Consider the following 21542-nt stretch of genomic DNA (forward strand, 5'->3'; position numbering starts at 1 on the left):
TACCAGCGAGTGCCACAGCCGCAGGTGGTCCTCCTCACAGAGGAGGACAGGGACAATTTGGGCAAGGGACAGTGTCGGGAGTGGCTGGGCTTTGTGAGAAAAATCCAGAGAATCCAGAGCCAGCCAGACCAGCTGGTAGCTGCTAATCTGAGGCTGAGGCCCAGCCTCCTCCTGGACAACAGTCGGCCATGCATCCCCAGACAGGCCTGGGCCCGGAGCCGGGGTCAGTGGAACGTGTCGGATCTGGACCGGAAACTGTGCCTCATGAGACTTGGGGTGGAAGGAGAGGCCTCTGGCTCCGGGGAGGGTGCCAGTGGATCAGGTTCAGAGGGGTAAGGGGACAGCGTGGAGGGTCTTGGGTCCGTAGGGGCAGCCGCCACTGCTGCTGGCCCCACACCAGCAGGGCAGTGGACCTCAGCGAGAGTGGTGTCCTGGGGGCCAGGCCCTGGTCTGGAACCAAAGGGAGGGATGCCTGGAGGCCTCAGCTGGGAGCAGGTCAGATGTGGGGGCCAGACTGAGGCTGCTGGCTGGGTGGGAGGGCCCAGCCGGGCCTGCAGTAGGTCCATCATATGGCGTAGCTCGCGGCTCAGCTGAGACACCTCATGGTTGAGACGGGAGATCTGTGGAAAATGCATCAGATGGTTTCTTTTCCAGATTCCATCACCGTGCCTGGTGCACCCCCTCTACATTTGACCAAACTGTGCTCTGATTTGGTAGCTGGAGAAAGCAGGCAGAAGATGCTGAGCCTCCTTTCAGGAAAGCCTGGGCCAAGCTCTGCTCTCCCTGCAGTTCCCATTTGTTCCAGGCAGGAATGTGCCAGCGGGCACCTCACTCTCAGCTGACCCCACAGAGGCACAGGCCTTGGCTCCCTGCTTTACAAACATGAATCCAGCAGCCCACAGAGAAGCTTGTCAGAACACACATGTGAGGGTCTGTCTCTACCTTAACCTCCAGATCAGGGAAGTCCAGAGCTTCTCCAGGTGGGGACCCACTGACCCACTGGGCAGTGATGGGTGGGGGACTGAGGTGGGGAGAAGGAGTGGGCCTGGTCCCACCCCCAGTGCAGGTGCCACCCTCACCCCCTAGTCCTCACCCCCTCGGGATGCCCAATGTTTATCAGAAGCAGGTACGGTGACTCCCCAGGGCTGTGGCTGTGGCGACAGCACTGGGATCTCAGGGGAGGAGGCGGAGGCAGTGTCTGGGCACACAGGATCTGGCTCTGTCGCCTGTCCTCAGCCCCACATCCGCCCTCATCTCCCAGGGCTGAGGGGAGGGACCCCTGCAGGAGAGAGTCCTCAGGTGGTGGAGGTGGGGCAACAGCAGCCACAGTTAATGCCACTCTCGAAGCTCCTGTCTGGGCTGTGCTGGCATCTCAGACTGGCACCACTGAGAACATGGCCACTGCCTTTCCTGGGAGTTCAGGTGGCTGTGAGCTTGCCCTCAGTCCCTTGGCCCATGTGCATGTGTGAATTTAGGCCTCTAGCTCCAAATCCTGCAATGCCCTCATGCCCAGGATCCAACATAGTGTTGTTCAGAGTTGGAAGGTGGAATTGCCCCGACCCACCTCTTGATTCAGCTGGCACACCTTGTCCTTCACCTCCTCAGCCTCACTGGCCAGTTCTGGGCCTGGTCTGACTCCTGCAGATGGGTAGGCAAGGGGATGCAGGGTGAGTGTGGGGACCACTGGCCAGGCCACAGCTGTCACAATGGGCATGCAATACAGAAGCGGGCCCTGGGAAGGTGGTAGGAAAGGCAGATTCCTCCACTGGAGGCTGCTCGCTGCCACCCCACCTGCCAGGCTTCATCCTGCCCCCATGCACAGACAGTAGCATCCTGTCCACCTGGCCCAGTCCTTTGTTTTCTGTTGGTTCTGTTCATTTTTATTGGTGTGGTGTGATCACACCCAGTAATGCTCCAGGGCTACCTCCGGCTCTGTGCTCAGAGGTCCTGGTGTGATTCTTGGGGATCACTGGTGCAGGGGATCAAATCCATGATTTTTCCATCAAAGCAGGTGCTCAATACTTTGAACTGCCTCTCTGACCCTCTGCCTACTCTCTGAAATTTACCCAAATTTACCAAAGGTCCTCTCCTCTAGGAAGGAGCTTCCTCCTCTCCTCTCCTCTCCTCCTTAGTACCCCATCCTAGAACTCTTTCTGTGTCACCACTGTCTCCACCACTGACCTGGCTCAGGGGCCACATCTGGCTTATTTACAGGCCACTCAGCAGGCCCTTCTGGCATGGGATGGATGGGGAAGAGTGAGATGAAAGGCAAATGAATCCACCAGGAGCCAAGTCCACCACTGGCTCATACCTGAAGGAGGATCTTGGCGGCGGGGTCGAGGGTGCTCAGGCCTCCTGCTGAAACGGAAGGTGGATGCCTCTGCAGTGCTGCCGGAGTCCTCAATGCCATCCACTATCCTGGGACAGGGGGTGGGTGGGATTGTCAGCTCACAGGGTGAGGGGAGGACAGGAACAGAGCAGGCATGGACGCTAGGGAGCTGGGGAGGAGCAGCCATTGGAGAGAATGAAGGTTGCAAGCTATGGCAGGTCAGGAAGGGTTGGGGTGCACATGGGGCAGAGACAGAGAGGAACACTGGTTGGGATGCTGGAGACTGAGCCCAAAGAAGGTTCTGGAAGCCAGCAGGGGTACGGGGAGGCAGGGGAGGCTGGCGTCTCACCGGGGACTGAGGTCCAGAGGTCCGAAGGTTCCCAGTGGGGGAATGAGAAGTTGGGGGGGCTTCCAGGCAGCAGAGCCCCTGGGGGGACCCTGAGGGGAGGGGCTGTGGCCCCGGCCAGCCCGGGCAGGAGAAAGGGAGGGAGACAGGGAAGGCGAGGAGACAAGGGCAGAGAAGGGGGGCAGCTCATCGCCCAAAAGGCTGACCAGGGAGCCCCGAGGCCGTGCTGGGCTGAGGTTGGGCAGCAGGAGGGGCCGGCGGGGCTTGGGAACACCCCCTGCCTCTGCCCCCACTTCAGTCTCTGTGATGGAAGGCAGTGTCTTGTCAGAGCAGGAGCCAAGGCTTTCGGAACGAGGCTGTGGGCAGAGGGGATGGCTGGTAGTGCCGGGAGGGGAGCGACAACACCTGGGCTGAACCATCCCCACCCCATCTCTGCAGCTTAGGCACCAAATGCAGGTGCCTCTCCTTGGGACCTATCATGCAACCCCCCAGGAAGGCGTATTACCTGTGAGAGTCGAGGGGATCGAGAAAAGCGACTGAGACCCTGTGGGGACATGGGGTTCAAGATGACTCAAACTCCCCTGGCACCTCCCCCCACCCCGGCCCACCTTTCTGGGTTGAGGGGTGGGAGGATGTGGGCCTCTTTGTGGAACTGAGTTCCAGGAACCTCTGGCTCCCAGAGAAATTCCGCAAGGGCAGAGGAAATTGAGCATCCAGCAACATAAAGGAGGCCGGGAACCCCAGGGGAGACAGGTTCCAAATGGGGGGGGGGTCCTGGAAAGGAATCTGTTGGGGTGGTTGGGAGGACATGAGCTGGTGGAAAGGAAAGTAGAAGGGGAGAGGAGGTGTGTGGGGCCAGGCTGAGGGCCGATGGGGCAGGACTGGGATGGGAAGATATTGGGCAGGTTGAGAAGGAATGGAAGAGGGTGACTACAGTTGAAAGCTGGGTGTCTCTGGGTGAAGGAAGTGAACAGTATTCTCTGGAGTGAGGAGAGGTCTGCTCTGAAAGGGGGTCTACATACATTGGGGTCTGAGCCCTGGCGCAGGTTGAAGGTGAGGTCCCGGAGCAGGCCAGCCCGAAAGGCAGCTGCATACTCTGGATAGAGCTTGAGGACCTCGGCCAGCCCACGGCCGCTCAGCTGTTGCAGGCCACAGTAGGTCAGTGCCTTGACATCCGCGCTGGTCTTCAGCACGCAGTTGGAAGTGGCCCCTGATGCAGGCTCCTGACCTGGCTCAGGCATATCTGCCCCAATCAGGTCCCCCTTGCCTGTGGATAAAAGATAGGACAGGCAGCTGGGACAGAGAACTCAGAGGGGAGGCTCTGAGGGACAGACAGTACACTGGAAGGGTGGCAGAGGCAGGTCCTCTGGTAGGACCAGGGCGAGCTCTGGGTGAAGGTCAGTGGGGAATGACTGGGCAAGTTGGGAGATAGTCACTGGGAGGGCCAATTAGAAACACTGCGGAATGACTGATGGAATTAGGTGATTGATAAGAATGAGGGGTCAGAGGGGTCAGTTAAAGAGTAAAAGAACTGAGGAAGGAGAGATAGCATGGAGGTAAGGCGTTTGCCTTTCATGCAGAAGGACAGTGGTTCCATCTGGTCCATATGGTCCCCTGTGCCTGCCAGGTGCGATTTCTGAACATAGAGCCAGGAGTAACCCCTGAGTACTGCCGGGTGTGACACCCCCCCAAAAAAAAAAAGAGTAAAGGAACTGAGGAACAATGGCGAGGGGTTGAAAGAGTTGTGAGATAAACTATTAAGTTGGGGGTCAGTTAGTGGGGAAGAATTGATGAATTGAGGGATGTCTGATAGAATAAAGGGAGAATTTGAGGAGAATAGTCAAGAGGGAATGACAGTAAGGTGAAGGGACTGACAATTCCAGGGATCCACCAGGGATCTGCATGTCCCTTGTTTTGGGGCCACTCCCAAGGCCTCTGGGAAGGCTGGGGCCAGCAATGGCGGAGATGAGCAGCTCACCCAGAATGGCCAGCACCATGTTATCTCGGAGCACCTCGAGCGAGCCGGAGCAGACATAGTAGTGCGCCTGCAGCGCGTCCCCCTTGCGTAGCAGGTACTCGCCCGGAGCGCAGAAGGAGGCCTTGACGTGCAGTGAGAGGGCCCGCAGGCAGCCCCTGCTCGCCGCTCCGAACAGCGGCAGCTGCAGGATCTCCCGGTTCAGGTGCATCGCAATGTCAGCTCTCAGCTCGTCTGGGAAGTCACGCAGTAACTGCAGAAGAGGCAGAGGTCATTCTGGCCATCGCCCTCAGCTGCAGCCAGAGTGCTGCAAAGGTGCTGAACTATCTCCAAAGATGGTTCCAACATGCCCTGGGCTAGCGAGGGACTCACTTTTGGCCTTTAGGAGTTCTTCTGTGGGTCTCCTTCAACTTTGTTATGATATACCTTCCCTTTTTGGGAGGGAAGGGGTCACACCCGGCGGCGCTCAAGGGTTACTCCTAGCTCTGTGCTCAGAAATCGCTCCTGGCAGGCACAGGGGACCATATGGGATGCTGGGTTTCGAACCACTGTCCGCCCTGAATTGGTTTCGCGTAATGCAAACACCCTACCGATGGGCTATCTCTTTGGCCCCTTCTATGTGTATACCTTCTAACCCAAGTTCTGGGGATACAGACCAGGCCCCTGCCCAGGATCGATCTCTCTCTCTCTCTCTCTCTCTCTCTCTCTCTCTCTCTCTCTCTCTCTCTCTCTCTCTCTCTCTCTCTCTCTCTCTCTCTCTCTCTCTCTCTCTCTCTCTTTCTCTCTCTCTCTCTCTCTCTCTCTCTCTCTCTCACACACACACACACACACACACACACACACACACACACGCCTGCCCCTCTCCCTATAAATACACACAAGGATGTAATGGCTCAACTTTCAAGAAGGAGTCTGGATATTAGAAGTCAGCTCTGGGGCCGGGCGGTGGCGCTAAAGGTAAGGTGCCTGCCTTGCCTGCGCTAGCCTTGGACGGACCGGTTCGATCCCCCGGTGTCCCATATGGTCCCCCAAGCCAGGAGCAACTTCTGAGCACATAGCCAGGAGTAACCCCTGAGCATTACCGGGTGTGGCCCAAAAACCAAAAAAAAAAAAAAAAAAAAAAAAAAAAATGAAGTCAGCTCTGCTCCTCACTCTCTGTCTTGTGGCACCTGAGCAATTTGTTTTCTCTCTCTGGGCCTCAGTGTCCCCACCTGAGAATGCAGCATTACACTAGAACTAGGGCCATATTTAAGGTTCATCTGGGTTTTTATGGGGGGGTCTTCCCAGTGTTAAACAGAGGGGTCCCATGAGCAGTTCTCAGCTGACCAGACCAATGGTTCAATGCAACAGCCTTTGAACACAGTGCTGCTTGGGCCCTGTACCAAGGCCATACTTGTGATGCTCAGGGGTTTTTAGGGCAGCACCTTTTAGACCATGTTATGCCAGGACTGGAACGAACCTGATCAGATGCATGTATTCTATCCACTGTACTATATCCCAGCCCCAGGCCCTCCTCATCTGATGGCGGCCTCTCACAGGTAGATGCACCTTCAGCCCCCCCTTCCTCTCCACCTCTGCAATTGCTCCTTCCCCAGGTTCTTCCCAGATGTTCCCTCCTCTGCCTCTGCCCATGGTTTTCTTCTCAGTTTCCACATTCTTCCTGCAACACAGCAACAGGCCATTACCCTGCCACTTGTTCTGAGCCCAGAGATCACCTCAGGAAAGACTTGTGTCTCTAGCCTCGTCATGGCCCACCCAGAGATGCTCATTTTCACCCCCAAAAGTGTCTCCAGTCTTCCTCCTGTGATTTTGTCAACCTATCCCTTGGCCCAAGTCAGGCAGTGGAAGTCTTTCAGCTTTCCTGCAACTAGCTGGTCACTAAATCCCATGCCCACTGCTCTCAGACATGGCTCCTTCAGCACAAGTCACTTCCCAGCCTTAAGTTGGGGCTATGCATATGCTAGGGGAGCCTGTAGTGCTGGGGGATCCTACTGGGGACAGGCCACATACAAGGCAAGTGCTTTCACCCTATACTATCCATCTCATTGGGCCCTAGGCTAAAATTTTTGTATCATAAAAAACTAAATTCAGGGTCCTGTACAGTGGAACAGCGGTAAGGTGTTTTGCCAAGAGTAACTAATCCCTGAGCAATGCCAGGTGTGGCCTAACCCTCTCCCCCAATAAAAATCTGGGGTCTGAGAGATAGCACAGCTGTAGTGTGTTTGCCTTGCAAGTGGCCAACACAGGACCGATGGCAGATTAAATCCTAGCATCCCATATGATCCCCCATTTCTGCCAAGAGTGATTTCTGAGCACAGAGTCAGGAGTAACCCTTGAGTGCTGCAGGGTGTGGCCCAAAAACCAAAAAAAAAAAAAAATCTAAATACAAGGGCCATACAGGGATGAAAGCATTGTCTTGCCTATAGCCAACTCTGGTTCTATCCTCGGCACCTCATATGATTCCCTGAGCACAGAGCTGGGAGTAAGTAAGCTTAGGCAAACATTTAATTCAAAAAACACTCCTGGGCCCGGAGAGATAGCACAGAGGTGTTTGCCTTGCAAGCAGCCGATCCAGGACCAAAGGTGGTTGGTTCAAATCCCGGTGTCCCATATGGTCCCCCGTGCCTGCCAGGAGCTATTTCTGAGCAGACAGCCAGGAGTAACCCCTGAGCGCAGCCGGGTATGACCCAAAAACCAAAAAAAAAAAAAAAAAAAAAAAAAAAAAAAAAAAAAAAAAAAAAAAACACTCCTGAGCTGGATCTGTCACCTCCCTGTTTGTTGGCTCTCCCTAAACCTCTCCCCAATCCCTCCCTGATGGGACTAAGGCAGGGCTCATGACCACTCTCAGTAACCTAATCTCACCCTCTTTCCCAAGACAACCCACTCGAATTTTCCTACTGCTCCTTCTGCCTGATAGGGGCGTCTGGCAGTTCACCTTGTCCTTTCCAATGCTTGTCCTCTGTGCCACCTCCCACCTCTACACTCAGACACACCAAGGACCTGTCTCTCCTACCACTTCCAGTCCAGTCCTACCCCTGCCTGCTGGTTCATCTGCCTCCCCCATCTGGGGTCTGAGGCAAGGGCTGGATGCAATCATCATGGGGCCTTGGGCCCAGTATGGAGGCTAGACCAAGGCAGGAGCTCTAGAAAGAGTGACCCTAGAGAGCCTGGTATTCACTAAGGCCAGAGCTCCCTTCCAGCATCCATATGCTAGTCACAGAAAAGGGAGTTTGGGGGCCGGAGAGATAATACAGTGGTAGGAAGTTTGCCTTGCACGCAGCCGACCCAGGATGAACCTCTATTCAAGCGCTCAGTTGTCGCTCCTGGCTTGGAGGACCATATGGGATGCTAGGAATTGAACTTAGGTCCGTCCTGGGTCAGTAGCATGCAAGGCAAATGCCCTGCCTCTGTGCTATTGCTCAGAAGTGATTTCTTGTTTTATTTTGTTTAGGGGCCACACCCGTTGATGCTCAGGGTCACTCCTGGCTATGGGCTCGGAATTAGGAGTGATTTCCTTTTTTTCTTTTTCTTTTGTTTTTGTTTTTGGATCACACCCCGTGGTGCTCAGGGATTACTCCTGGCTCAATGCTCAGAAATCGCTCCTGGAAAACTCAGGGGACCATATGGGAAGCCAAGATTCGAACCACTGACCTTCTGCTTGCAAGGTAAACGCCTTACTTCCATGCTATCTCTCCAGCCCCAGGAGTGATTTCTGAGCCCAGAGTCAGGAGTAACTCTGGCCTCCCCACCCAAAAATGGGAGTTGGAGTTGAGTGAGTGAGTGCTTCTATGAATAGCTCATCTACTCTATGAGCCCCCCAGATTTCCTGTTCGAACTCAGTGCAAAGGGGCAAGAGAAATAGTACAGTAGGTAGGGCACTTGGCTGACTGGGTTTGATCCTCAACACCCCAGTTGGACCCCCTGCACCGCCAGGAGTAAGCCCTGATGCAGTGGTATGTGGCCCTCCCAACAAAACAAAACAAAACAAAACAAAACAAAACAAAACAAAACAAAAAAAACCAACTTAGGGAGGCAGACTTCCCTAACACACACACCCTCGCCGACACTGCCGCCCCAGAACAGCGGGTCCTACCTCGTTGGCGTCGATGCCGCTGTTGACGGCCCATGTGGTCTGGAAGTACTCAAGCATGCGCTGTTTGAGCGGCCTTGGCAGGCGGTGCACACGAATGAAGTCCTTAAGGTCCTTCATGCGGCTGTGGTAGAGCGAGCGGCGGGAGTACATGCGCTGGATGATGGCCGTCACATTGCCGAACACCACGGCATGCATCAGCGCTGCAGCGAGCCAGGCAGCAGTGGGTCAAGGGAGCTGTCCCCCCTGCACCCCGACCCTGCCCTGCACTGTCCTGGGTAGCTCTAGCTTCCTGACATGCCAGCAGGCTCGTGCACACCCACTGGTGCTTGTTGCTCACTCAGGTCAGAAAATGCATCTTCTTGGGCTGTAGTGATAGCATTTGCCTTGCACGAGGATGACCAGGGAAGGACCTAGGTTCGAGACCCGGCATCCTAGGAGCGATTTCTGAGCTCAGAGCCAGGAGTAACCCCTGAGCTTTGCCAGTTGTGGCCCAAAGATCAAAAATAGAAAACAAACAAATCCAAACAAACAAAAATGCATCTTTTTTTTTTTTTTGGTTTTTGGGCCACACCCGTTTGACGCTCAGGGGTTACTCCTGGCTATGTGCTCAGAAATCGCCCCTGGCTTGGGGGGACCATATGGGACTCGGAGGGATGGAACCGCGGTCCATTCCTTGGCTAGCACTTGTAAGGCAGACACCTTACCTCTAGCGCCACCTTCCTGGCCCCAAAAATGCATCTTCTTACCCCTCTCCCTAAGACTTGACTTTCCCATTCCCTTGGCAAGAGGGCACTCCTCTTTGTGGGACACCCCAAAGGCCAGCATGTGCTAAGAGTTGAGAAAACAACTGGTGCATGAAGTGCAGGCTGAAGGACACCAGGGGTCCCCGGGCATGGGTGCAGGAGTCCAATCTCACCGCCTATGAGCATAGTGCAGATGGAAAAGATTTTCTCCGCATCTGTGTTAGCGCACACGTTGCCGAAGCCCACGCTGGTGAGGCTGCTCAGGGTGAAGTAGAGCGCCGCGATGTAGGCGCTGCGCCGGGATGGGCCGCCGGCAGAGCCGTTCACGTAGGGCACCTCCAGTCTCTTGCCCAGCTCATGCAACCAGCCTGGGCAGAGGGAAGGATGGAAGGAGACAGGGCTGCGGAAGGGCCACAGTTCCCTGGACTTCCCATACTTGACCTTAGCAAGTGTTGACAAAGGGAGGGGTGGTTTGCATCCACTGACTCAGTACATGCAGGGAGTGGCCCGCGGCTCCCCACTGGAGACTGGTGTCAGCTAAAGTTATGGGGTACCAAGTCTCTCACTACTGCCTGGTCAGCCCCCTCCCACTCTCTATTCTCTTGACTCCCCTCCAAAGACTAACACTTCTGTCCACCAGACACTGTCCCTTGACACCTATAAGATAAGTGAGTGATTGAAAGGAACCAGATGGTGTCTTAGAAACAGTGAGAGGTCAGGGAGAGCCGGCCTGGTCCGGGGAGGGCTAAAGTTCTTGCATGTCTTCCTTAGAAAGGAAAATTGGAGTTAAAACTGTAAGGAATAAAGGCCCAGAGAAATAGTGGACAGGACTCTTGCCTTGCACATAGTTGACCCAGGTTCAACCCTGGTACCCCATATGGTCCCCTGAGCCACTTCAGGAATAATCCCTGAGCACTGCTAGTTAAGGAAGGAAAGAAGAAAGGAAGGAAGGAAGGAAGGAAGGAAGGAAGGAAGGAAGGAAGGAAGGAAGGAAGGAAGGAAGGAAGGAAGGGAGGGAGGGAGGGAGGGAGGGAGGGAGGGAGGGAGGGAGGGAGGGAGGGAAGGAAGAAAAAGGAAAAAAAAAGGAAGGAAGGGAAGAAGGAAGAAAAGGAAGGAGGGAGGTCTAAAAGGAGGGAGGGAAGGTGATTTTTTTTTGGAGGGGGCCACACCCAGCGGTGCTCAGGGGTTACTCCTGGCTGTCTGCTCAGAAATAGCTCCTGGCAGGCACGGGGGACCATATGGGACACCGGGATTCGAACCAACCACCTTTGGTCCTGGATCGGCTGCTTGCAAGGCAAACACCGCTGTGCTATCTCTCCAGGCCCCGGAAGGTGATTTTTATGGGGAAGGGAATACAGGGAGAGGCATCCAGAGAGAACATGAGCAGAGTCAGACCAGAGCACCCTAAGCTCTGGGTTGATTTTTCCTCTTTAGGGTACAGAACCAAACTCAAGGCTTCTTGTGCACAAGACTTTTGCTCTACCCCAGAATCCTATAATCCCCTGAGCACCATCAGGAGTAACTCCTGAGTTCAGAGCCAGGAATAACCTCTGAGCATCATCTCCTCCTCCAGCAGCCTCCCTATCCTGAGTTCTGCAGGGAGGCCAGTGTGGAGGCAGGAGCAGAGAGAGCTGCAGAACTCTAGAGGATATGGACAGGGTGCACCCTGTAATGAGAGCAGTAAGGAGCCACTGGGGTATTGCTTTGCCTGCCCCTACCCTACACCCACCTTCGTCCTGCACCATAAGATTGTGCCACACACCATGCACTGATTGTCACTGAATTCCTTCCCCTGCTAGACCTGCGAGGCCAGCCAGGACCCCCATCCTAGTCTCGGTGGGAGCCCTGATCCTCAGTAAGTTCCTGAGGCAGGAACTATATATATGTCTGTTGGTGGAAGAGTGGCCTGGGGAAGGATGGGCATGAGCATAGCTGGAGGCATCAGCTGTGGGGCAGAGTCTGGAGAAAACCCGGGGTTGGTGGCTCACCGATGTCCCAGAGCAGCGGGTCGTTGGCCTCCATTTCTCGGCGCCCGATGACGTACCAAATGCAGGCCATCCAGTGGGCGAGGAGTGCAAAGACGGACATGAGTAATGTGAGCACCACGGCACTGCACTGGGAGTACCGTTCCAGCTTCTGCAGCAGTCGCAGCAGCCGCAGTAATCGCACCGTCTTCAGCAGGTGCACCAGGGAGGTCTGAGGAAAGGCATGGGGAAGTCAGAGGCACATGCTTCCAAGTCTTCCTACCTGGCCCAGCCCTCTGCAGTGGGTATGTGGGGGTGTGCAGGGGCAGCAGGAAAAACATTTCTACTCTTGAGAGACTGACTACTGAGTCAAGGGGTCACTTCTGGTGATTCACAGGGCGTTATTTTTTAGGGGGGAGTGAAGGAGACAACCAGCGATGCTCAGGGATTATTCCTGGCTCTGAACTCAGACGTTACTTCTGTTGTTGTTGTTTTTTTGTTTATTTGTCTGTGTGTTTTGTTTTGTTTTTGGGTCACAGCGCTCAGGGATCACTCCTGGCTCTACGCTCAGAAGTCACTCCTGGCAGACTCGGAGGACCATATGGGATGCCGGGATTTGTACCACTGTCCCTCTGCATGCAAAGCAAATGCCTTACATCCATGCTATCTCTCCGGCTCCCACGTATTACTTCTGATGGTGCTCAGGGGACTATATGGGATTCTGGGGATTGAATTCAGGTCAGCCACATGCAAGTTAAACACCTACTTACTGGACTATCACTCCAGCCCCTATCACTCTGGCCCTGCTTAGGGAACTATTATAAAACCTGGGTCAGCCACTTGCAAGGCTGGACAGCTTCCTTGCTGTCCTATCTCTCTGACTCCTTGTCATTCTAACTGGAAAGAAAATGCCACAACAATCTGCCTACAGGCCACTGACCATCATGGCACCTCATTTGCAGTTGCGTAAGCCAAGGTCATAGAGACTAGTGAGTTGCTCAAGGTCACACAGACAATGCAGAACTCTGATGGCAGCTTACTCTGTGCCATGATGCCTCGTAGCACCAGGAGTAGATAAGAGCAAGCCCTGGTCAGAGGCAGGGGAGGCATAATACATGCCTTACCCTGACCCTGGAGTCCCATGTATGAGGAGGCACTGTGGAAATTATTCCTGATTCCCCAGAGTACCAGAGTCTGGAAGAGCAGACCTGGGAAGGTCAGGGGTCTTTCCTATGCAGACCAGCTGCAGGAGAAAGGCTGGTGCTGAAATGTGGAGGGAAACAGAGGAGCGTGGATGTGAGCCTCAGCCTTTGGCAGGACCCACAGGGCTGGCTGAACCTTGCAAAGGCCTGTGAGCATCAGCTACCAAGGGCGCATTGCCTTGTTGCTGCAGCTAACACTTCCTAAAAATGAGGAGCAGGCCAGTCCTCTAGGTGGGGCCCTCGAGTAGTCCCAGGAGAACAGATGGGAAGGTCCTCCAGAAACACCCCCAGTCAGCCCCGACTGAAGGAACTGGAAATGGGGTGTTCTTGATTCACCCACATAGGCCCTCCATAGGGGCCCTAAATGCACAACTCCTGACTCTAAACTTGGGTACTTAAAGGCTTCCACCAATTCACTGCCACCAGGACCCTTTCCCTTGGGACCCTCTTTTCCTCCTTGGAACAGAATGTTCCAGCCTGGCTTTTTTCAGTGCCTGCTCATTTATTCCCTTTGCTCAGTCTCCAGCCACCCCCAGCATCTCTCCCCATAGTTCTTTCAGTCAGACCTTCTAGTCAAATGTCCTAGATTCCTCTAAAGATGATGGTATGTGGAAAGGAACTGGACCAGGATGCTGCAGACCTGGTTCAAATTTCCTGCTTACTGTTGCTAGCTGTGATTCATTAAGTCACTTAACCTGCAGATACCTCTAAAAATAGGGGAAATCAAGCCAGAGACATAGCACCAGAGTTAAGGTACTTGCCTGCATGTAGCCAGCCAATGTTCCATCCTTGGTACCACATAGTCTTTCAGGCCTCACCAGTAGCACTCCCTGAGCACAGAACCAGGGTAGCCCCTGAATACTACTGGATGTGACTGCCAATTCTCCCAATTGAAAAAAAAAGTTGGGGCCAGAGAGATAGCATGAAGGTAAGGCGTTTGCCTTGCAATCAGAAGGTCGGTGGTTTGAATCCTGGCATCCCATATGGTCCCCTGAGCCTGCCAGGAGCAATTTCTGAGCATAGAGCCAGGAGTAACCCCTGAGCGCTGCTGGGTGTGACCCCCCCACACACAAAAAAAGTTAAAAATTAAGAAGAGGGGCCGGAGAGATAGCACAGTGGCGTTTGCCTTGCAAACAGCCGATCCAGGACCTAAGGTGGTTGGTTTGAATCCCGGTGTCCCATATGGTCCCCCGTGCCTGCCAGGAGCTATTTCTGAGCAGCTAGCCAGGAGTAACCCCTGAGCAATACTGGGTGTGGCCCAAAGAAACAAAACAAAAAAAAATTAAGAAGAGAGGGGGCCAGAGAGATAGCATGGAGGTAGGGCGTTTGCCTTGCATGCAGACAGATGGTGGTTTGAAGCCCGGCATCCCATATTGTCCCCCGAGCCTGCCAGGAGTGATTGCTGTGCGTAGAGCCAGAAGTAACCTCTGAGCACTGTCGGATGTGACCCAAAAACCAAACCCAAAAAGAAAGAAAGAAATGAAAAAACAGCTGGCCTGAAGTGGTTATTGTGAGGTTTCTATGTGATCAGGCCTGTGTAAGAACAGAAGGAACTGTAAAGAATCCTACAGGGATGGGCCAGAACCCTACTACAGCAGGTAGGGAATTTTCTTTGCGCGGTAGACCCAGGTTCAATCCCTTGCCATACCAAATGGTCCCTTGAGCCACACCAAAAGTGATCCCTGAAAGCAAAGCCAGGAGTAAACTCTGAGCACTGCTGGGTGTGGCAAAAAAAAAAGAAGGCAAGCAAGAAAGAATTGGGGGGGGGGGGGGAAACCAGGAGAGGGAGAAATGCCTAGGAGGAGCGACAGGGGGCGCTCTGCAACTCTCATGACAGCTGTCCGCCAGGCTAACACAGTCTGGCATTGGCGGGTGGAGGGCTGCACTCTGGGGGTGGGGGGTCCCTGCTTGGACAGGACACACACACACACACGCACACACACACACTCACACACACGCACGTGTGTGGGAGCTTGCACACACGTGTACACAGCCAGGAGAGGAGGCCCACAGCCCGTTGGCGGCTAGTTAAATCGGGCTGCGTGTAGGTGGTTTCCCGCTATAGCTGAGTGTGGCAGAGAGAGGAGCAGGCGGGAAGCTGCTCCCCACCTCCCCACCCAACCACCAAGGGGGTCTGGGGACACAGGTGGGGCTCCCTCATCCTAAATCTGAAAAGATTCTGTGCCCACCAGGTGCCCAGCTGACCCTCAGGGCACATCCAGGTGGCCCCCAAAGTCCTAAGAACTGGGAGGACCTAGACCCTGGCATTTAGCCTCAAACCCACCCCAGTGTCTCCCTCTTTGTCTGGGCTTACTATGCTCCCCCCAAGTATACTCTCTCCTCATCTCTTGCCAGCTAAACCCCCTCTGTCGATGAGCTACAGTCTCCTCTCCTTCCAGAGCCTTCCCAGACACCTCCCAGGTGCTGGCTGGATTTCCCACCATTTCTCTGCATTCTAACCCTATTCTAGTCCAACTTCTAGTCTGGAATTCCAAGGTCAGCAAAGTTTGGGCATCTCCCCAAATCACTGCAATGCCCAGGCCCTTATTTCTACCCCATTCATCTCGTCTGTTCCTTCCCTGTTCTCCAGCTGTCCCACCTCCTCACCAGCTTTGCTGTTGGGGTACTGGATTTTGTCCCCTTTCCCACAATGACCAGGCACCACTCTGCTCTGCAGACAGCTAAATGCTCATCGGTTGTTTGTTAATTAAAAATGTGAAAAGTTACCACTCACTTGGCAGCCGACCAGTGCCGCCCTGGTAGCCCTAGTTAGCTTCTCGTTTGTCTGTGCTTCCTTTGGAGATGGGGAGTTGAGCTCCCCAGGAGTGTAGGCCCTCCCAGGCCTTCTGGGTTTCAAGTACAGGGTTCCAGCCATAGCAATTGCCCACAGCTGTTCGAAGAAGGGTCAGCGGGAAGGGCTGTGCACTTGGGCTGGGGTTTCTCTGTTGGTAGGTGCTGCAGCTTAGGAGGGCATTTGGGGGGCAAGTGGTTCCAGAGTCACTTACCACTGTGATGTTGAAGACATAAAGCAGGTCGAAAGGCAAAGCAGCAATTAGGTCGACAAAGAACCAGGTAGCCAGGTAGTGTAGGCCAATGGAGCGAGGTGCCGAGACCACCTGGCCAGACTGGGACACGTAGGTGGTGCGGAAGTTCAAGATGATATCTGGAGGGAATGGAGGTGCAAGAGGCTGTTAGTTGGGGGCCATGGCCTGAGAAGGTTGGGCAACTGGAACTAACCCAAAATAGAGCGTGAGGCAGAAATGGGAGGTTCTGGTGTGGGAAAATGCTGAAGGTTCTAGGGCTGGGGATACAGGTCAGGGAGCCCAAGCCCAGCAATGATGGGGGTCCCCACCCCCAGCAGAGAATCTGACCCAGGATGAAGAGCATCTCCACTGCGATGTCACTGACGAGAGTGTGCCGTGATGTGATTGGCGTGTCGTCGTCCCCTGAGAAGCAGACATTGTAGGGGACGGTGACGGCGACGTAGAAAGTGGCCAGGAGGATGAGGCCATCCCAGACAGCCTTGGGGACACTGTAGTGGAGCAGGAGGCAGCGGGCGCCCCCCACGGAGGCCACTTTGTACTCAGGCACTGATGGCTTTGGTTCAAAGACATTCTGCAGGAAGAGGGTAGCAGTTGGGAACACTTGGAGAAAAGAGAGACAGAGGTTGGGGGGGCAGGGAGATGTGGGGTGGGCACATCCTGAGACCAGACTAGGAGACAGGAGCAGCGGTGCCAAGCATTACTACAGTATGCTTCAGAATCAATCAAGTTTCTGGGCCAGAGAGATAGCACATGGGTAGGGCGTTTGCCTTGCACGAGGCTGACCCGAGATGGACCTAGGTTTGATTCCTGGCATCCCATATGGTCCCCAGAGCCTGCCAGGAGCGATTTCTGAGTGCAGAGTCAGAAGTAACTCCTGAGCACTGCCAGATGTGGCCCAAAAACAAACAAACAAACAAAAAGTCAAACAGAATCAATCAAGTTTCACGGTGGGTATGTAAAAAGCACAAGCAAACTGTGACAAGCAAACTGAGACAAGCCTTCTTGAGAAGGTCAATGAGTCTATCACTCTTTTTTTTTTTTGGTCTTGATTTGTGGGGCGTATCCGTCTGTACTCAGGGTTTTTCTTGGTTTGTGGAACACATTCTGACTCTCTGCACTCAGGTATGGACTCAAGATGCACTCTGAGGACCATATGGGGTATCATGGATCAAACCCAGGTCAGTAGCATACAAAGCAAAGAACCTACCCACTGTACTATCTCTTTGGCCTCTAGGTCACTAAGTCTTTGCTCAAGTTCCTCTTGGGATCTGGGTGCCCCATGGGGAGCAGGTCTCTCCCAGGGGGTGCAGAGGAAGGCTGGCAAACTCATCCTATTATGCTCTGTAGCCCTGAAAGACTATTACAGAGAGTCAGACTCAAACCTCCACTTCACTGAGGTCTGAGGAGTGACAGTGGAAAATGAACTTTTCATGGCAAGATTCCACACCCTAAGAGAGGGCTTTCCTCAGGACTCACCATGAAGTTTGCCCATCATCTAGAGATGCCATTGTCACTAGAGCACTATCCTATGATAGTCACAACAAAGGGCTCATTACAGGGCTGCAAAGGGAGTGGTGACAGGAGAAGTGGGGGCAGTGGTTTTTGGAAGCGTGTGTGTGACCCCCTAGAGGCTAGAGAGAGGCACTGAGAGATGAACTGGGAGCTCGATTGGAACAAGAAGTGCAGGGGGGAGGCGCAGTGCTGTGGGTGTGGAGGGGACTCACATTGTTGGTTTTCATGCCTCCCTGGCCCCGACGTCCAAAGTGGCCAGTGAGGCGGTGTAGGACCGTTCGACTCTGCCTCCTGGCCGAGCGAAGCCTTGAACTGACTCCTCTCCTGCCAAGGGAGTTTTCTGGGGAGAAAGCATGGAGTCAAGTGGGGTCATGGCTCAGGAGGCTTTGCAGGGGCAAGTCTTAAATGGTCTTAAGCAAGAACCTCAAGACACTCATGACCCTCACCACCCTCCATCTTCTCCCAGTTACCATGATTACTGTCTCCGTGGAGCCCCGGGGGGCCCAGACTTGGGCCCCCACTCTGAGTGATGTCCTTGAAGGAAAAGAGGAAAAGCACGACTTCCCCCATTTCGTTCTTGATCGGCATCATGTCCAGGAGGCACCAGAATGCTGAGCCTGTGGGGAGAGGGATGCTGAGGTGGGCTGGAGCAGCCCCAACCCCCCCCCACTCCTACATCTTAGACAGAGTCAAGGAGTTCAGCAGAGATTGATTTGCAACAGCCAGAGAGATAGTACAGTGGGTAGGACATTTGCCTTGCACATGTGGCTAACCCAGGTTCCATCCCCAGCACCACATGTATTCCCCTAAATCCTGCTAGAAGTGAACCCTGTGCACTGCTGCTGCCAGGTGTGGCCTAAAAATTAAACAACAAACAAATAAGTTTTCTTTGGTTGTTTTTGGATCACACCTACTGGCGCTCAGGGGTTACTCCTGGCTCTGACTCAGAAGTCACTCCTGGCAGGCTTGAGAGACCATATGGGATGCTGGGAATTGAACCGTGGTCCGTCCTGGATTGGCTGCATACAAAGCAATTACCCTATTGCTCTAGCCCTTAAATAGTTTTTTTGTTTTATTTTGTTTTGGGGCCAGATCTGGCAGCACTCAAAGGTTACTCCTGGTTCTGTGCTCAGAAGTCACTCCTGGCAGGCTCGGGGGACCATATGGGATGCCAGGGATTGAACCCGGATTCATCCCAGGTCGGCTGCATGCAAGGCAAATGCCCTACTGCTGTACTATCACTCCAGCTAGAGGTTGTTTTGTTTTGCTTTGCTTTGGTTTTTGGCTATTGCCTAGAAATTGCTCCCAGCTGTGTTTGGGGTGTGTGTGTGTGTGTGTGTGTCACAGAACCAGACAGAACCCGGGCCTTCTGCATGCAAAGCTGATGCTTGGTTATTGAGCCTCTCTTTGCCCTTTGCACACACGTGAAGCACAAAAGGACCCCAGGTGTTAAGTCAGCAATCAAAGACCAGAGAACATCAGGGATACGCTCAGTGTCAGTCAACTTGTGGCAGGCCAGGGACCCACATAGATCTCTGTGATGCTGAGAGAACTCTGAGAGTGGCCTAGAGTCTGAACAGGGCTGCGAGGTGGGCCAGCGCCTCTCACCATCTTTGCGGTAGAAGCAGATCTCAGTTCGGTGCTCCTGGTGACCCTCCAGGGCCTTGTGGAGCCTCTGCAGGGCCGGTTCGCTGGTCTCAGGGCCATAGAGAAAACGGCAGCTGCAGGTTTTCTGCATGACCTCGGTGCGGCCGTAGCCTGTGAGCTCACAGAAGCCGTCGGAGCAGTAGACGATGGGAAAGCCCCGGGGGCCCTGTGCATTGGCCAGCAGGAAGTTACTGTCTGTAAGAAGAAGAGGTCAAGGTCAGATCAAGTCTGAGCTTCCTGGTGGGCAGTGCCTCCCCCAGCTATGGTTAGAATTGCCAGAGCCAGAAGCTTAAAGCCACCTAAGCTTCCCTGTGTTTCCTGGATGCCCTTCAGAGTCAGCAGACAAAGCCCAGGACCTCAAAGACTCAGGGGCTGGACCAGAATGAGGACAGAGATATTAAGAGGGGTTTGGAGCAGGAATCCCTAAGAGTCATGTGACCCATCCCCTTATCTCTGAGTGATGACTGTAGGAGGCAGCATAGCTGGTGAGTAAGAGCCTAGATTCCTGCACACCGCCCTCCCTTTTCTGGCTGTGTGACCTTGGGCAAGTAGGACAAAGTTTCTGGGCCCTGGTTGAGGCACTGCAAAGTGGGGAATGCTTTAGCTCCCTCACTGGAGGGCTGCTGCAGCTCCATGAGTTATTTGGGGAGAACAAGTCTGGGGGGCACAGAGGGTCAGCTGCACTGAGAAAGGGAATTGATACTCCCATGTCCTTTCCATGCACCCCCAGAGCTGCCTTGTCAGCCTGCCCAGAAGTGGACAGGGCAGATTCTGCTGATATCACACCCATTTCACGGATGGGCATCCTAGAGCCAGAGAGGACTCAAATTCACACAGCTCCTGGGTGGGGGAGAGACCATGCTGGGGATCCTGACTCTCTGCCTTCTAAGAAAGGGCTCAGTCTAGCAGCCCGGAACAAATGCCCCAGGCTCGGTTCCCAGTGCTCAAATCAGACAAAATGGGGTAATGCAGCCAGAGCTCCAGCAACCCCATGAGCAGAACTTTAGCTGACTCCCTCCACCTGCAAAAGTGAAGCTTCAGGGGTGGTAGTGGGGGAAATCTGTAGGTCATCCAGGGACAGGCTTGGTTGAGGGAGTGAGGCCTGTCTCACAGCCACCTCTGAGAGAGAGAGAAAGAGAGAGAGAGAGAGAGACAGAGAGAGACAGAGAGAGAGAAAGAGGTGAGGGTTTGTGGGATGGAGAGGCTAACGGGGATGCCGAGGTGCCTGAGAGGTGCTGGGCCTTGGGCAGCAGTCTCCTTCTCCCATCCCAAGGCCCGTTACCCGGGTGATGGGCGCTATGGAAACAAGGGAGGTGTGGGGGGGCGGGGAGTGCGTGAGGGCCCCAGGGGCAGGTTTCTGCTCTCGCACTGGCTCCTCTCCACTTCGCAGCCCCTGGCTAGGTTGGACCCAAGAGGGCGAGGGGGTGATCCCGGGATCCAGGGCTGCAGAGCGGGAGAAAGCTAGGAAGCCGGGACGGAGGGCTGCGGCTGTCCGTGGTGCTGAAGTTAGAACCCGCGCCTTGGTGGTGGTGGTGGTGGTGGTGGGCGGGCTGGGACTTTCCCCCCCCTCTCCTGGCATCCTGTCCTCCTACTGTCCCCACTTCCCCTGGTAAGGCAGACACACACTCAACACCGAGGAGCCCCCTCCTCACCAAAGCTAGCAAAGTCTAAGCATTTCCCCCTCCTGTTATATTTTTGGGGGCAATGCAAGAATGCTGGAGCGCATTGGAAGCAGGTTCCCCCACCTTGCTGTCCCACCTGCAAGTGCCAGATGCCCTCCTGTCCTACCGCTCCCCATGTGTCTCCCCGTATTGCTGGCTGGCTTCCCCACCTCCCAACGCTCCAACCTAGACCCCCTACCAGTCCCCCTCAGCCCAGGTTCTTCCCCCAGGTTCGCCTCCCCTTGTTTAGCAGGATGCTCAGCAGCTCCCAATCCTTTACCGCAGCTTCGGAACTTCCTAGAGAGACGCTCAGATCCCTGCTCTCACCCATCCATCCCACCCGATCCAGGAGCCCCGAGGAGACTTGGGGTCCCCAGTTGGACCCCCACTCCGCCCCACTTACGCGTGCCGTCGAAGCGGGTGGCGATGGTGTCCAGGAAGGTGTTTTGCGGGGCCAGCAACCCCTTCATGACCGGCATGGCCTCGGGGGGGAGCAGCAGGTTCGAGGCTTGGCGCAAGAGGGGTGGGGTGGGGTGGGGTGGGCTTGGGGGGCGTTCAGCCCGGCCGGGCCGGAGGGGGCACGCTGCCGGCGGGGCCGGGGCGCCCCATGCGCCCGCCTGCCTCCTCCCCTCCCTCCTGCCTCCACCGCCGGCCGCCCGCCGTCTCTCTCTGTGCCAGCCAGGAAACCTGCAACTCTGCTCGGTGCCGCCTGTCTGCCTCGATGCCCACCGCCCCCCCAAATCTCCCCACGGGCCAGGTTCTTTCCCCAGGGCTTGGCCCGCGCCCGCCACGTGGCCCCGCACGGGGAGGGGCCGCCAGCGACACCCGCACCCCTCCCTGGGTGCCTCCTCCCAGAGGGGAGCGGGTGGGGGGGCAGCCCACGCGTGTCTCTCCTGGAGACACTTGGGGACACGCCCACCCGGAGCCCTGGGATGAAGAGACGGGGTTGGGCTTGCCGGAGGACACACCCCCACGCGTGGTTTTCACCCCCCCCCCCCAGGAGGAGGGCTCCTGCAGGCTCCACCC

At 55.1% G+C, this 21542-nt stretch overlaps 2 protein-coding genes across 2 annotated transcripts in view; both read right to left on the minus strand.

Moving 5' to 3' along the window:
* Positions 1–21542, minus strand: part of LOC126016963 (signal transducer and activator of transcription 5B) — a 131149-nt gene that overhangs the window by 53719 nt on the left and 55888 nt on the right. The gene's annotated exons all lie outside the window — the stretch shown is intronic.
* Positions 206–20995, minus strand: KCNH4 (potassium voltage-gated channel subfamily H member 4). Its single transcript, XM_049779050.1, has 16 exons — positions 20920–20995; positions 18817–19050; positions 17679–17825; positions 17421–17548; positions 16024–16267; positions 15658–15815; positions 11475–11682; positions 9660–9854; positions 8744–8943; positions 4654–4903; positions 3698–3942; positions 3181–3219; positions 2679–3031; positions 2312–2418; positions 1565–1638; positions 206–620 (listed from the first exon to the last, which is right to left on the minus strand). The coding sequence occupies exons 1-16, from the start codon at positions 20993–20995 to the stop codon at positions 225–227; spliced, it is 3054 nt and encodes a 1017-aa protein (XP_049635007.1). The 3' UTR covers positions 206–224.

Source organism: Suncus etruscus, chromosome 1, assembly GCF_024139225.1.
Source record: "Suncus etruscus isolate mSunEtr1 chromosome 1, mSunEtr1.pri.cur, whole genome shotgun sequence".
Lineage (NCBI taxonomy): Eukaryota > Metazoa > Chordata > Mammalia > Eulipotyphla > Soricidae > Suncus > Suncus etruscus.

Bases quoted from the DNA above. Each gene is read 5' to 3' on its own strand.
- KCNH4 (XM_049779050.1), bottom strand. From the start codon at position 20,995: ATGCCGGTCATGAAGGGGTTGCTGGCCCCGCAAAACACCTTCCTGGAC. The intron at 9,855-11,474 runs GTGAGCCACCAA...CCCTCTGCCCAG, and splicing joins CCCGCTGCTCTGGGACATCG to GCTGGTTGCATGAGCTGGGC. The intron at 621-1,564 runs GTGGGTCGGGGC...CATTTTCCACAG, and splicing joins TGTGCCAGCTGAATCAAGAG to ATCTCCCGTCTCAACCATGA.